This window comes from Corvus kubaryi, unplaced genomic scaffold (assembly GCF_017639235.1).
Source record: "Corvus kubaryi isolate FWS band 111438036 unplaced genomic scaffold, C.kubaryi_AGA036_p1.0 134, whole genome shotgun sequence".
Classification (NCBI taxonomy): Eukaryota; Metazoa; Chordata; class Aves; order Passeriformes; family Corvidae; genus Corvus; species Corvus kubaryi.
Window position 1 is genome coordinate 10,399,570 of NW_024580668.1, and position 12,388 is coordinate 10,411,957.

Sequence of the window (12,388 nt, forward strand, 5' to 3'; positions counted from 1 at the left end):
GCATAAACCAATGACAGGAGATAGCCCCTTCTGGGTTTGGAGAGCCCTGTGCCACTTACATGGAAAACAACCAAATTCTTCTGCACCTGGGGATGAGAAAACCTTGCCACCAGCGTCACAATGGTGAAGCTCCACAAGGACTCCAACACTGCTGTCCAAAATTACACCGTTGTGTCCTCCTGTCCTCAGCACCACACCGTCCTTCCATTTCTCTCCTGCCAGCACCAATGCTCAGGTAGCACCACAGGAAATCATCACTGGGAAACTGAACTGAAATGGGTAAAATTCATCCCATTCTGCAATGTTCATGCTTTTCATGGCGCTGCTCCAAGCACCTGAATGGCCATCAGCACACTGAGAGCAGCCTGTGACAGTGATCCCCTTGTCCAAGCTCATCAGTTACTCCAGCTACTGTGGGCACAAAGTAACAAATTAACAGCTAATACTCAGGAGATTATAAAATTATGCTTCCTTAAAGCTGTTTAAGCAGCTGCTCTGGCACCTCTGTGCAGAATTAGACAGCTTTGCTTTGAATTAATGCAAGAGAAGTGGCTGGCACCATTTGGACAAAGATTTAGAAGTCGTATAATCACACATTATACATGCCCTTCCAGGCCCTCATTCTGGAACAGTTTTATGTACAGCACACTTATCTACTTAGCAGCCAACACCAAGTATCAGAACAATTTCCATACCTTGAGTAGTCCCTCTGCCTAAAGCAGCTAAAGATGGGCCAGAAAGGAGTCAAATAGCAAGGGGACGTCATTTACTCTGCTCCAGGTCACTGAGATCAGGCAAGACATGTTGGGGTGTAACTGTGCTGGTTTCACCACAACATGTTTTTCCACATTCTTTACCACCCATAGAATTCCAGTCCTAAAATCTGCCTCCAGGCAGCCAGGGATAGGATCAATAATCCAAATTTGAGGTCACCTGGAGGCAGCCAGCTCCCTTCTCCTGCCCTGCCCAACAGCCTGTGAGGAGCAGGCAAAGGCTACCAAGACCTGTGTTCCAGCTGGGACTGGCCAGTGCTGGGTGCCACAGGAACTGCGTGAGAGCAGATCTGCAACAACCCTCCCCTCACAGGCTCTCTGAAGAACACTCAGGACACAGGTGAGACCTCAATATTTGCCCACAAAATCCTCTTTTTAAAAAAACTGTAAATCTCAATAATACTTTTGAATCCAAAGACCTCATCCTGTGGCAACAAACTTCAGCCCAAACAAGTTCCTCATGTTCTTTGCTCTGAATCTGCCAGATGACAACTTACCTTGATGGTCTGCAGCCCTTGGGGCCAGCAAATCAGCACCTCTACACCTTCTTTGCATCAGTTATTGTCTGGTTATTTTCCCCATTACCTTGCCTTTTCCAGTTTTTGCCAAAGTGATGGAGTCCCCTTAGGTTTAGGTTCAGCATTCAGTATGGATTATTCTTTTGAGAAAGCAACAAGTTGATCAGTATAACAGCTGAATCCCCAGTCAAATTTAAGCTGGAACATATTGTACAGCAGGACAGCAGCCTGGCTGCAAACCTGTGTTTTTAAGCAAGGTACAACCAATCAAATCCATCCTTATTGCTCTAAAGAGGTGAAATCACTGAAACAGGTAAGTTAGTGGGAAAGCAAAAAGCTCTGCTTTATTGCTAAAACAAATTTTGATCCAAAAGTCCCATCAAAGAGCTGCCCTGCTCAGCGTGCAGAACCACTCAAGGGCTGCACAAAGCTCGCAGTGCCTCTGGACTGTGCTTTACGGAGGGTTGTGTCTTCATGTGCCCAGCTCTCCAGTTTCAACCTCAGCATCGATATCTCTGACACCAACGGAGACAAGAAGTACCCACTGCGTATTTGATGGTGGTTTAGCAGAACGCGCGTAGCAGGAGGGAAGTGGAACAGAGGCCTCGGGAAGGGAGGCTGAGCTCAGCCCCTCTGGTGCCCGGCAGCACGAGCTGCCCGACATGTCCCGACAGACGACTTGAGACGAGCAAGGGGGACCCCTGCTGGGCTGCCGGCCTTGCTACAGCCCAGCCGCAGAAACAGCCACGTAAAACCAGGACATTTCATTACATTTTCAAAAGCTGTAAAACATACACTCTCCAAAACCCCTGAGCCTTACTACGCCAGTCTCTAAGAGGGTGCTTTCCTCTCCCCGAGCTGCTGTGTGTGAGCAGCACTGAGCGCTCCGGCCGTGCCAGCGTGTCCCATCCTTCTTGGCCAAGGGCCTGGATGGGATCTCAGTGCTCCTGAGCAGCCAGCGAGGCTCTGCCCTGCTGCACAGCAGGAACTCTTCCCTGCAGCTTTGTGGGTGCCAAGGGCAGGGCTATGCCTGCTCACCGGGGTTCCCTGTGCCCGAGGCTCTGCTGGGAGCCGACGCCTCGGCCGCCCGTGGGGCCTGCTTGGGAAGGCGAATGGGAACATAGACGTTGGAAGCACAGTGCTCCTTGAGGTATTCCCCCCCTTTCTCCTCATAGTCCTTCCTGGTTATCCAGCCTTCCTCACGGTTCGTGTATTCCACTGCCCAGTCCCTAGCCCCGTACCAGGCATCCAAGACAGGGCTGGAAGCAAGGTGAACCTGGATGGAAGGAAAACAGAAGAACAATGTCCATTCAGCACAGGAGATAAAAGCCCTTTTTACTCTGATTACAGTGGTATGTGACACAAACAACTGAATTTCAGAAATTTGAGCTGATTAGTCAGTGTCTCTCAGAAAGAGTAATGTTAGGAATGGGTTCAAGTGTGTTTTCACCTTGTTATCAATTCCTAAGCAATCAATCTGCAAATTTCCAGCCAAACACACTTGGGTGTGCACGATCCTTTAGCAGAAGCAGACTTTCCTTTTTTAAGGCATCGTCCCTACTCTCTATGCTGGAAGAGCAACCATATCTTTGTTTAACCTGCACCTTCTCAGGCCAAAGAGCTGTTTGCAGAGTGTTGTCTTAAAACCCTCTCCATGCCCATGCTCTAAGTAGCTCTGCTCTGCACCTCACCCAATTACACCTGAACACAGAAGTGCAGGCTGTTCACACAAACATCATGGCAATACACACACCTGAAAGGATGACTGGAACGGCCTCATTTCCAGGAGTTCCTTCTGGATTCTGGCTTTCAGTCCAGGGTACATCGTATTTCCACCAGTGAGGAAAACATTCTGGACAAGAAGAGCCTGTTGCTCCTTTGAATACCTGTGAAGAACAAGAACAACTTGAGCCTTTCTCAAGGACATCTGCCCTACGAACTGGAACAGCTGTGGGGAATACTGATACCTTGTCCCACGATTCACTTGGAGAAGCTCTCTTCATCTTCCTAGCACCAAAAACTTTTGTTTGTTTTCTGGAAATTCAAGGGGTGGCAGAAAAAATCCTGAAAGCACTCAGTACCCCGTAAATCAACAACTGGATTTCTCCCTTCTTTCCAGGGCTGGAATTCTTACCTTTCAGAAAATGTGATCTCCTATGTTCATACAGTTCAGGGGTGACATTTCATTAATGCTAATTTGTCTGGAAATGGCCAGCAAATGTGCCTATATCATAACTTTAAAATGTTACCCCTGATTTTGGTCTCTCAAAACCAGAGACTGCCAGCCCTGGTGCAAGGGTTTGTTGTTTCCCTCAATAACAAGTTGGACCAGGGATCTCTAAAGTGGAGTGTGTGCAGAATAATCTAGTGGGGTGCAGGAAGATAAATTGATAAATACATTTAAATAGTGTTTACTTCACCTTTGTCTCATCATTTTTTAAATTCTATTTTTCTATATGTTTTAAAATGTTTGTAATACATTTGTTTAGTAGTAGCTGTAATTTATAAGTATACATATATTGGAGGGGTGTGCTCAAAAAGTTTTCATTGATGGGGCAATTGATCAAAAAACTATGTAGATCCATTGACTTAAAACAAGCAGAGTTACACGTGGCTTTCAGAACAGGAAGGCAAGTCTAACCTGCAATGCTTGACCCCAGCAAAAAGAATTATTCCAACATAATTTCTCAAATTATTGTTAAACCCCCAGCATTTCAAAAGCTGGTATCAAATGAAGAATAGCTTGTCTGGCATAAATAGTTTCGTAAACTCACCTCTCAAGGACATACTGCATGGTTTCTGCTATACCAGCCTGGTCCTCTCCTATCAGGGAGGGCTGGAAAACAATCTCTGGAGCCCTGATTCTTTCAGTGCCAAGGAAAAGCTGATGGTACTCTGCCAGGTTAAACACGGGCTTTAAAAACATTGAGAAGTAGTGGGCGATTATGTTAAAGAACAGTAATATTCTAGAATAAGCAAAGTTTCCAAACAATTCTGTACGAAACCCAGATGGTAATGCTCTCATGGAGAAACAGCATGATGCTAAAGGTTCAAAAAAGGTCAGGGAAGCTGGACTTTTCCTAGGATTTATTCTGCTTGGAGCCCCCCCAGTTCTAAGGCTCAACCTCACAAGTTGAAAGCTGTGTCCACTGGGATGAGATACCAGGTATGGATCACAGACAAAAAAACTTGAGCAGGACTTTTTTTCCTTAATAACACAGCACTGCTACACCAGGCACTGCCTGCAGAGTGAGCCAAGTGGGAATATTGTCCTTTTAAACCACCAGCTAAGATTGCCAGGACTTCTCCTCTCTTAATGTCCTGTTCAGGTAGTTTAAGCATCTCTTCCAAGAGCAGGCAAACAAAGTTTGCATGAGGAGAAATGTCAGCAGACTGGCTGGACAACTGGGATGCAAAGCCCTGGCATGAGGTGTAAATACAGAAACCAAACCTGCACTGCAGCAACAGGCTTCTCAACTTCAGGCTGCTCCTCAGCAAATAAAGGTTCAAACTCATTAATGCTTTCCACATCCTCCAGGGACTGTTCACTGCCCAGTGGATCCAAGTCAGGAGTCTGGAAACAGAGCAGGAATGTTATGGTAGGTTAGCTCAGGTGTGACTTCAATTCTGGTGACATGGCTGGAAAACTCAAATCCCAACTTTTTAACATGCCTGAAAGCAAATATCCCCAGAAAATAGAAAGACAGACGTTCACTCAAAGCACAAAAATCAAACACTTCCAATAAATTTATCCCAATGCCAGGTCAGAAATCCAGGCCTCAGTCACCAGGCTGACTGCCAGGATCCCAGGCAGCCATGCCCTAAGCATAACAGCATATTAAAACTTAGTAAAATAGCTTTTTATATTGGTTAAAACTTGGTGCCCTCCCAGCACATCTAACTGCTCTATAATTACCATAAAATTCCCTATTTTGCTTGTGTGGGACTGGAAAACAAATATTTGCTAGTTACAAAGCCAGCACACTATGTTTGAGAGTTTCAACTGTCTAGTATTTGCTCACAGGATGCACCAAACCCCCTATTATTTTACACAGACATGAAGCTCTTTCCTAATGAAAAGCATCACTCAAAACCCTATAAGACTCCTGTTGCGAGGTAGGAGCAGCATTGTAATTATTTTTTGTGTTACACTGTTACCTCTGGGATTTTGTCGCTAAATATTTGTTGTGGTTATTTTAAACTTGAAACATTTGTTGCAATGCCAGGATGAGCTAAAATTATGTTCTTCAAACATTCTTAAGTATCTATTTTATATCTACTTAACTGCAATTACTCAAACTGAAGTTTAGCAGTGTTCGTCGTTTACAGCAAAAAATGCAGTAAGGTGAAGTTCTGTTAAATCCATTTCTATCTTAAAAAAAAAGACAAAATCAGAAACACACAGAACTCAGCTCAACACTTGTTCTGACAAATGGATTCTGTGACAATTGTAGATGTTCTCTCAAGGCATCGACCACACAATAAGGCTTGTGGATTCATTCTGAGGCCTGAGATTGCACCTAGCAAAGAGCAGGAGTGTGGGAGATGTTGGAATTTAGGCACAGTCACTGAGAAAAATCACAGGTAGCTGCTAATCTTTCAATTCTCTTTTTTTTAGAGTATCCTCTTTTGACAGAAGGCAGAAAGATTCTTTACCACAATAAGCCCATCATCTCCTTCAATTTTGCTGAAGCACAATCATTCTGATTCTTGCACTGATAATCACAGGATCATGGAATGGTTTGGGTTGGAAGGGGCCTCAAAAGCTCATCCAGTTCCACCCACTGCCATGGGCAGCGACACCTTCCACTAAACCAGGTTGCTCCAAGCTGGCCTTGAACAGGGAAGGGGCAGCCACAGCTTCTCTGGGCAACCTAAATAAGTTTCTCCCCTCTGTGCTTCAGTTTTCTGGTTTTCTCTCTACCTTTTTCCTGAACACAGGCTGATAAAACTAAAAAAGCTCTGTCTTTTGTGACTTGAAAGGCAATTTAAAAGCACGTGCACAACCAGCCTTAGAGCACCACTTAGCAGCAGCTGCTGTGTGCTGGGCCTGTGTTAGCCTGGCAAAGCAGACAAGGAGCTTCTCATCTTCAAGACAACTCCAACAACCAAGTGTAGCAATTAATCTTTCATTAAGGAACCAAAACAGAACATGCTGCTTAATTGCACCAAAAATAGCCAGAATGAAGGCAGGGTTGGTTGTTTACCATAAAGTTCTCTGCACCTGAAGGGGAAGAACAGAAGGGAAAACAAACACCGTTTTTAACAAAAAGATTGATGGGTTCCTCTGTATCTTTAATAGAAGGCTACTGAAGATTCAGGATGGTTGTCTCAGGACATTCTCTCTGAAAAGAGAGAAGTAGTTGCCAACTTAATAATGACTTGCAGTGTGTTAAAGAAAAAGCTTAGTTCATCAATGGAAGTCTGAAGCGACACATTTCCAAGCACAGAAGCTTAATTCCTTCAGAGATAAAATGAGCATTACGTTGGTGAAAACATCCTACCTCTGGCTTGCTGTCCACAACATCTACTTCAATATTGACTTCTGACTGTAGGATCTTCTGCTTCGTTTGTTCAACAGACAGACTCAGTTTGTTGATGTAAGACTGAAGCTCTTCTGCAGAGTCCATGTTCAGCTCCACCAGAGCTTTGTGGAATTGATCCATCTGACCATCTTCTAAAAGTTCCTGCGGACAGATCAGAGTTGGCTGTGGTGAACAAAACAGGGCAATCACAGCTGTCAGCACTGCATGTACAGACACTCTGCTTGCATTACTAGACACTATGATGTGTACACTTTGACAGCATTCGAAGTATTTCCCAAAAGAAGTGCTGTTCAGGAGCTGAAAACATCCCCTGCATCAATAATCTCTGTTATCTTGCAAGTAACCTTGGAAAGCTCCTATCAGAGAACACTCAGGACAGTCACAGCTTCTTTACCACGATGTGTGACCTTCTGATAAAGCTCTGAGGGCAGCCTGCCCTCCTCCCAAGATACCACACTGAAACTTTGCCCTGATTACCTGCACATACAGCAACCTGTCCAGCCTCTCCTGGTCCAGCTGCAGTTTCTCCTCTCGGCGCCGCGCGTTGAGCTCCTGAAGCCGCCGCAGTTGCTGCTGCCTCTTCTCCTGCTTCTCCTCAGATGCCACAGTGCTGCCCAGCAGCTTGTTGGAGAAAGGCAGCTGCATCTTGTGCACATTGTTCTCATAGTACTCTGGGCACCGCCACTTCTGCAGCTCTGGAGGTTTGGAAAGCAAAGTAACTTTTAATTCTGTCGGCCCAAAACAATGATTTGCGCGTTGTGCTCACCCCACGTGAAGGATGAAAGGTGAGGAAAGAAGGCAAAAATAGTCCAGCACAGAATTGTGCCGCCTCTTGGCAGCCGTCCCCAAGCTTGGTTGCCCCCTCTGAGCACTGCCTTCAGGTCACACACCCAGTGCAGGTGGCTCTGAGTGCTCCGACCTCCGGGAAACACCAAGTACTACAAAGTGCAAGTGCACACTGAAGTCCCTCTGTCCAAGAGGAGGGAGAGCTCTCACACATTTCTAAGGAAGGCCCATTCACAAGTGACAAATTTAAAAAACCACTTTTCCTCAGCTGCTACTTCAGATAACATTTGCCATGGAAATTATAAACCTTATTTAATTCACACAAAGTCATGAGAAATGTCCTGTGCAACTTTGGAAACCTTAGATATGAAACACAGAAATCCTAACCAACTTAGAGGTTTTGTTGATGTATAAAGGAAATAATAAGCTGATTTCAAATTCTTTTCTGCTGAAACCATCCCAATTTTTATGTACAGCATAATACAGTTTTTTTGTAATAGTAGTAGTTAAATTTTATTTCTGTCTTAATTTTAAATGTTAAAGCATTGCTAAGCACGAGGCAGGTTTCCACAAAGAAAGCAAAACAGCAGCAGAAAATTTCTGGAAGAATTCGAGCCAACTTCAAAACAAGAGGTCGAGAGGACAAACTCAGAGTGGGTGAGCATTATCTGGGGGTGAATTAGAGCTGGCTTTACCTTCTGTGTAGTCCTCTGCGATGTAGCTGTGCTCATGCAGGATCTCCTCCATGCGGCTGAGGGTGATGGCTGCGAAATGCCCGGGGTACTTCAGCTGCAGCAGCCGCTGCAGGTACACGGCAGCCTGGCACCCGCCCAGGTTAATGCGCTTGCAGTTCTTGGCATCCAGCCTCAAAACGCAAACAGACACAGCTCACACTGGGGGAATCCACAGGAAAGCAAACACAGCTCCTGCTTTCCCTCGAATTATTTGGTTTCCGTAGATGAATATTCACAGATAAATATTTCAAGGTTCAGTTGCCAGAGAATCTAACCCACCTGCTTTTCTCAGGCAACAGCACAATCACTGCTTTGTTTACTATGGTTTATTCTGAAAGGCTCTGTTCTGCCTTAAAAAAAAACCCCAAATACTAAGTAATTTTGGCTACAGCAAGGAGATGTTCTAACAAGAGAAGTGATGGTTAGTGGTGCTAAAAGTAGTTTTTTAACCTTTGTAACACTTCATGGTTGGATGGGTGTAAACCTTGAAAATTTGAAGCATTTATCAGATGTAATAAAGCCATTTCCTGCAGTAAGGATTAAAAAAGAGAAAAAAAGTAAAAAGAGAAAGTAGAGCAATGTAGCAGAATAACTGGAATGATAGAAGCCTCAAGCACTGCACAAGTCCCACACACAGAGCACTTCATTTTGTCCCAAAGCTGCTTTAAAACCTATCATATGTTTTTTAATGCCCAGTTTCACCTGGGGCAGATACCCCCTTCTCCCTTTGAAAGTACACATCAAGGCATGAATAGCAACTAAAACACAACATTTACAAGAGCAGCACTGCTTCTTCAATTCAAAACTCAACAGAACTTAGCAAAATCTGCAGACCTGGTTTTAACTCATCAGTCTAAATTAATACAAGAGTTAATAGTGCAGGGCGGGAGGAACAGGTATTTGCATCACTTGAAAAGTCAGTGGCTGCACCAGACTTAAGACAACCAGAACTCACCTGCCTTCTAAGACTGGCAAAATGTGTGTACACTGGTACCCTGAGGATATCACCAAGCCACTGCAGGGCCAGCTCTGCCTTCTGCTGTGATAAAAACTGTACAGGCTGTCCACGCCATAGGACACTTTTGGCACTTGGTAGCATTCAAAGAGGAGCTCAGACATCATTTGCCTTGAGTACAGAGGATTGCAAACTGCTTCAGTCAGAACAATTGGGTGATCCACACAACCCTGGGAGAGACAAGGGGAAAGAACAGTAACAAAGGTATGAAGGGAAAATCCAGGGTTAGTTATCCTTGCTTCTTCTTTTAAGCATCAGCAAAAACTCCTCCAAAATGGCCACAAGAAAGCACTTTATGTGCAGACTATTAATCATGAAAGTTAAAGTATATCTAGTGTTTAAGGGGGTAAAAAAAATGTTAATGTTAATTCAACCAAAGAATAAACTCATAATGCTGGAGGAGAACGGGCTTTCAAAGGCATATATAAATTATAAAAAAATCTAAGTAACCAAAACCTATGCAATGAGGAGGTGAGTGAAAACCAGTGGCAGTTTAGCTCCACTCTGGGTAAAGCTTACAAACTGGTGTTGTCACGCAGGCAAAGGGCTCCATGGTCTGAGAAGCAACTCTCAACACAGCTGGGTATACAGATGGTCAGTAAACACTACTGATAAGAGCATTAACCAACAGTAAGTTTAAGACAGATTAGACATTAAGAAAAGATTCCTCCCTGTGAGAGTGGTGGGGCACTGGAACAGGTTGCCCAGGGAAGCTGTGGCCACCCCATCCCTGGAAGTGTCCGAGGCCAGGCTGCATGGAAATCTGAGCAACCTGGTCTAGTGGGAAGTGTCCCTGCCATGGCAGGGGGTGCAGCGAGGTGGTCTATAACGCCCCTTCCAGCCCAAACCACTTTGGGCGGCTCAGCCCCGGCCCGGCGGTACCTGCGAGGAGACGCCGAGGCGCTGGAAGACGTGGTCGAGGAGCAGCTCCTGCAGCTCCAGCTGGACGGGCACGTTGCGGTCGAAGGGCGAGCGCAGCAGCCACCGCAGGGGCTCGGGGCTGCCCAGGTCGTTCCCCACCTGCGTCTCCGCGCCGGCCCCGCCGCGGGCCCCGCGGCTCCGCGCCGCCAGCGAGCGGAACCGCAGCAGCGGCTCGGCGGGGACGGCGGGGTCGGGGCAGGCCCATCCCGCCCGCGTCTGGAAGGAGCCGTTGTCGATGACCAGCGGCACCGGGTGCGGGCTCCGCACGGCCGCGCTCGGCGCCAGCACCGGGTCCGGGGCCCAGCGCGCGTCCCGGAACGCGAACACCCGCGTGGGCGCCGCCATGGCGGGCGCGCCTCCCGCCGGCGTCCGGCCGGGAACGCGGGCGCGCACGGGGGTTCCGGGCGAAAGCGAGATTGTCTTAAGTGAGCGCGTTCTGCCGTGGGAGATCTTTGTGTGCTCCCAGGCCTAACCGGCAGGAGAGCTGACCTAACCCGTGGGACAGGCAGCAGTCGGCATAGAATCACAGAACGGACCTTAAAGATCTCATTCCAGCCCCTGCCATGGGCAGGGACACCTTCCACTATCCCAGATTGCTCCAAGCCCCGTCCAGCCTGGCCTTGGACACTGCCAGGGATCCAGGGGCAGCCACAGCTTCTCTGGGCACCCTGTGCCAGGGCCTCACCACCCTCACAGTAAAAAAAATTATTCCTAAGAGCCAACCTTAATTTTCCCTCTTTCAATTTGTACCCATTACTCCTTGTCCTGTCACTACAGCTCCTGAGGAAGAGTCATTCCCCAGCTTCCCTCTAGCTCCTCACACACTGGAGAGATGCTGTGAGGTCTCCACACAACCTTCTCCAGCTTGAACATCCCCAGCTCTCTCAGCCTGTCTCTGCAGAGAAGGTGGTCCAGTGCCCTCAGCAGCTTTGTGGCCTCCTCTGGACTTGCTGCAGCAGTTCCATGTCCATCGGATGTTGGAGACACCAGAACTGTGTGCAGTATTTGAAGTGGGGTCTCACTTGAGCAGAGTAGAGGGGGACAGTCATCTATTCCCATCTGCTATCATCCCTTAGAGAATCATTTGGGTTAGAAAAGACCTCTGAGATCATCGACTCCAACCTGTGACCCAGCACAACCTTGTCAATTAATGATCAGAGCCTCATCCAGTCTTGGATATTGTCCTTCCTGAATCGAGGGGCCCAGAACTGGACACAGGGCTCGAGGTGACCCTCACCAGTGCCCAGCACGGGGAGAAATCACTTTCCTGGTCCTGCTGGCCACATTATTCCTAAGACAGGCCAGGATGCCATTGAATTTCTTGGCCCCCTGGGCACACCTGGCTCATGTTCAGCCACTGTCCACCAGCACCCCCAGGGTGGAACCTGTCAAGATTATTTTAAATCGGGATGTTCTTTGATGTAAGACCTTTGTATGCTTTCAAGCCTAATGAGCAAGAAAGGAGACCTCATCAGTGGAACACGGAGCAGGATCATCCCTTAGTCAAGGACATCCTGAAGCTTTAAGGATGTAGTAAATGAAGTTAATTCAACCAAACAACAAACTCATAATGGTGGAGGAGAATGAACAAGCTTTAAGGATGTCGTAAATGAAGATGTTGATGTAGATCTATGTATATATTATATATTGCTAACCTCAAGGTCCTTGTGTTCTAGGGCTGAACATGTTCATTATAATACTAAAAAAAGACTCTTCCCCTGAGAATGCACAGAAATTGGCTGGGCTGACGTAACTTGAATGGAAATTACTGAGCAATCCTAACAGAGGGGCTGTGTTGGCAAAGTCACTAACTCTGAATTTCTGTGTATAAATAGCAGGGAAAGTCCATGGGGGTGTGCTGGATTTGTGGAATACCACTGAGCACGCAGGCTGGGGCAGCTCTGAAGTAAACAATCCTTGTCTCTCTCGAGTGTGTCATTATTGGCTTGTTGCACACCAGGTAACAAATCCAATTTTGTGGGTATCACCATCAGCCTGGGGGCTGGGCTGTACCTCTGCTCCCCTTCACACTGGGCCCCCCTGTCCTTTAAACTTGGGCTGTGAAACCTCCCCAAGGACTGTGGCTCGTGTGGAG

At 46.8% G+C, this 12,388-nt stretch overlaps 1 protein-coding gene across 1 annotated transcript; it reads right to left on the reverse strand.

Moving 5' to 3' along the window:
* Window positions 1-1,609: 1,609 nt before the first annotated feature.
* On the reverse strand, window positions 1,610-10,650 carry ACTR5 (actin related protein 5). The gene is made up of 9 exons (XM_042050293.1): window positions 10,255-10,650; window positions 9,313-9,542; window positions 8,319-8,488; window positions 7,315-7,532; window positions 6,796-6,978; window positions 4,743-4,865; window positions 4,066-4,205; window positions 3,045-3,177; window positions 1,610-2,567 (listed from the first exon to the last, which is right to left on the reverse strand). Exons 1-9 carry the CDS (start codon window positions 10,636-10,638, stop codon window positions 2,316-2,318), a joined length of 1,833 nt encoding a protein of 610 aa, XP_041906227.1. The 5' UTR covers window positions 10,639-10,650; the 3' UTR covers window positions 1,610-2,315.
* Window positions 10,651-12,388: the final 1,738 nt, after the last annotated feature.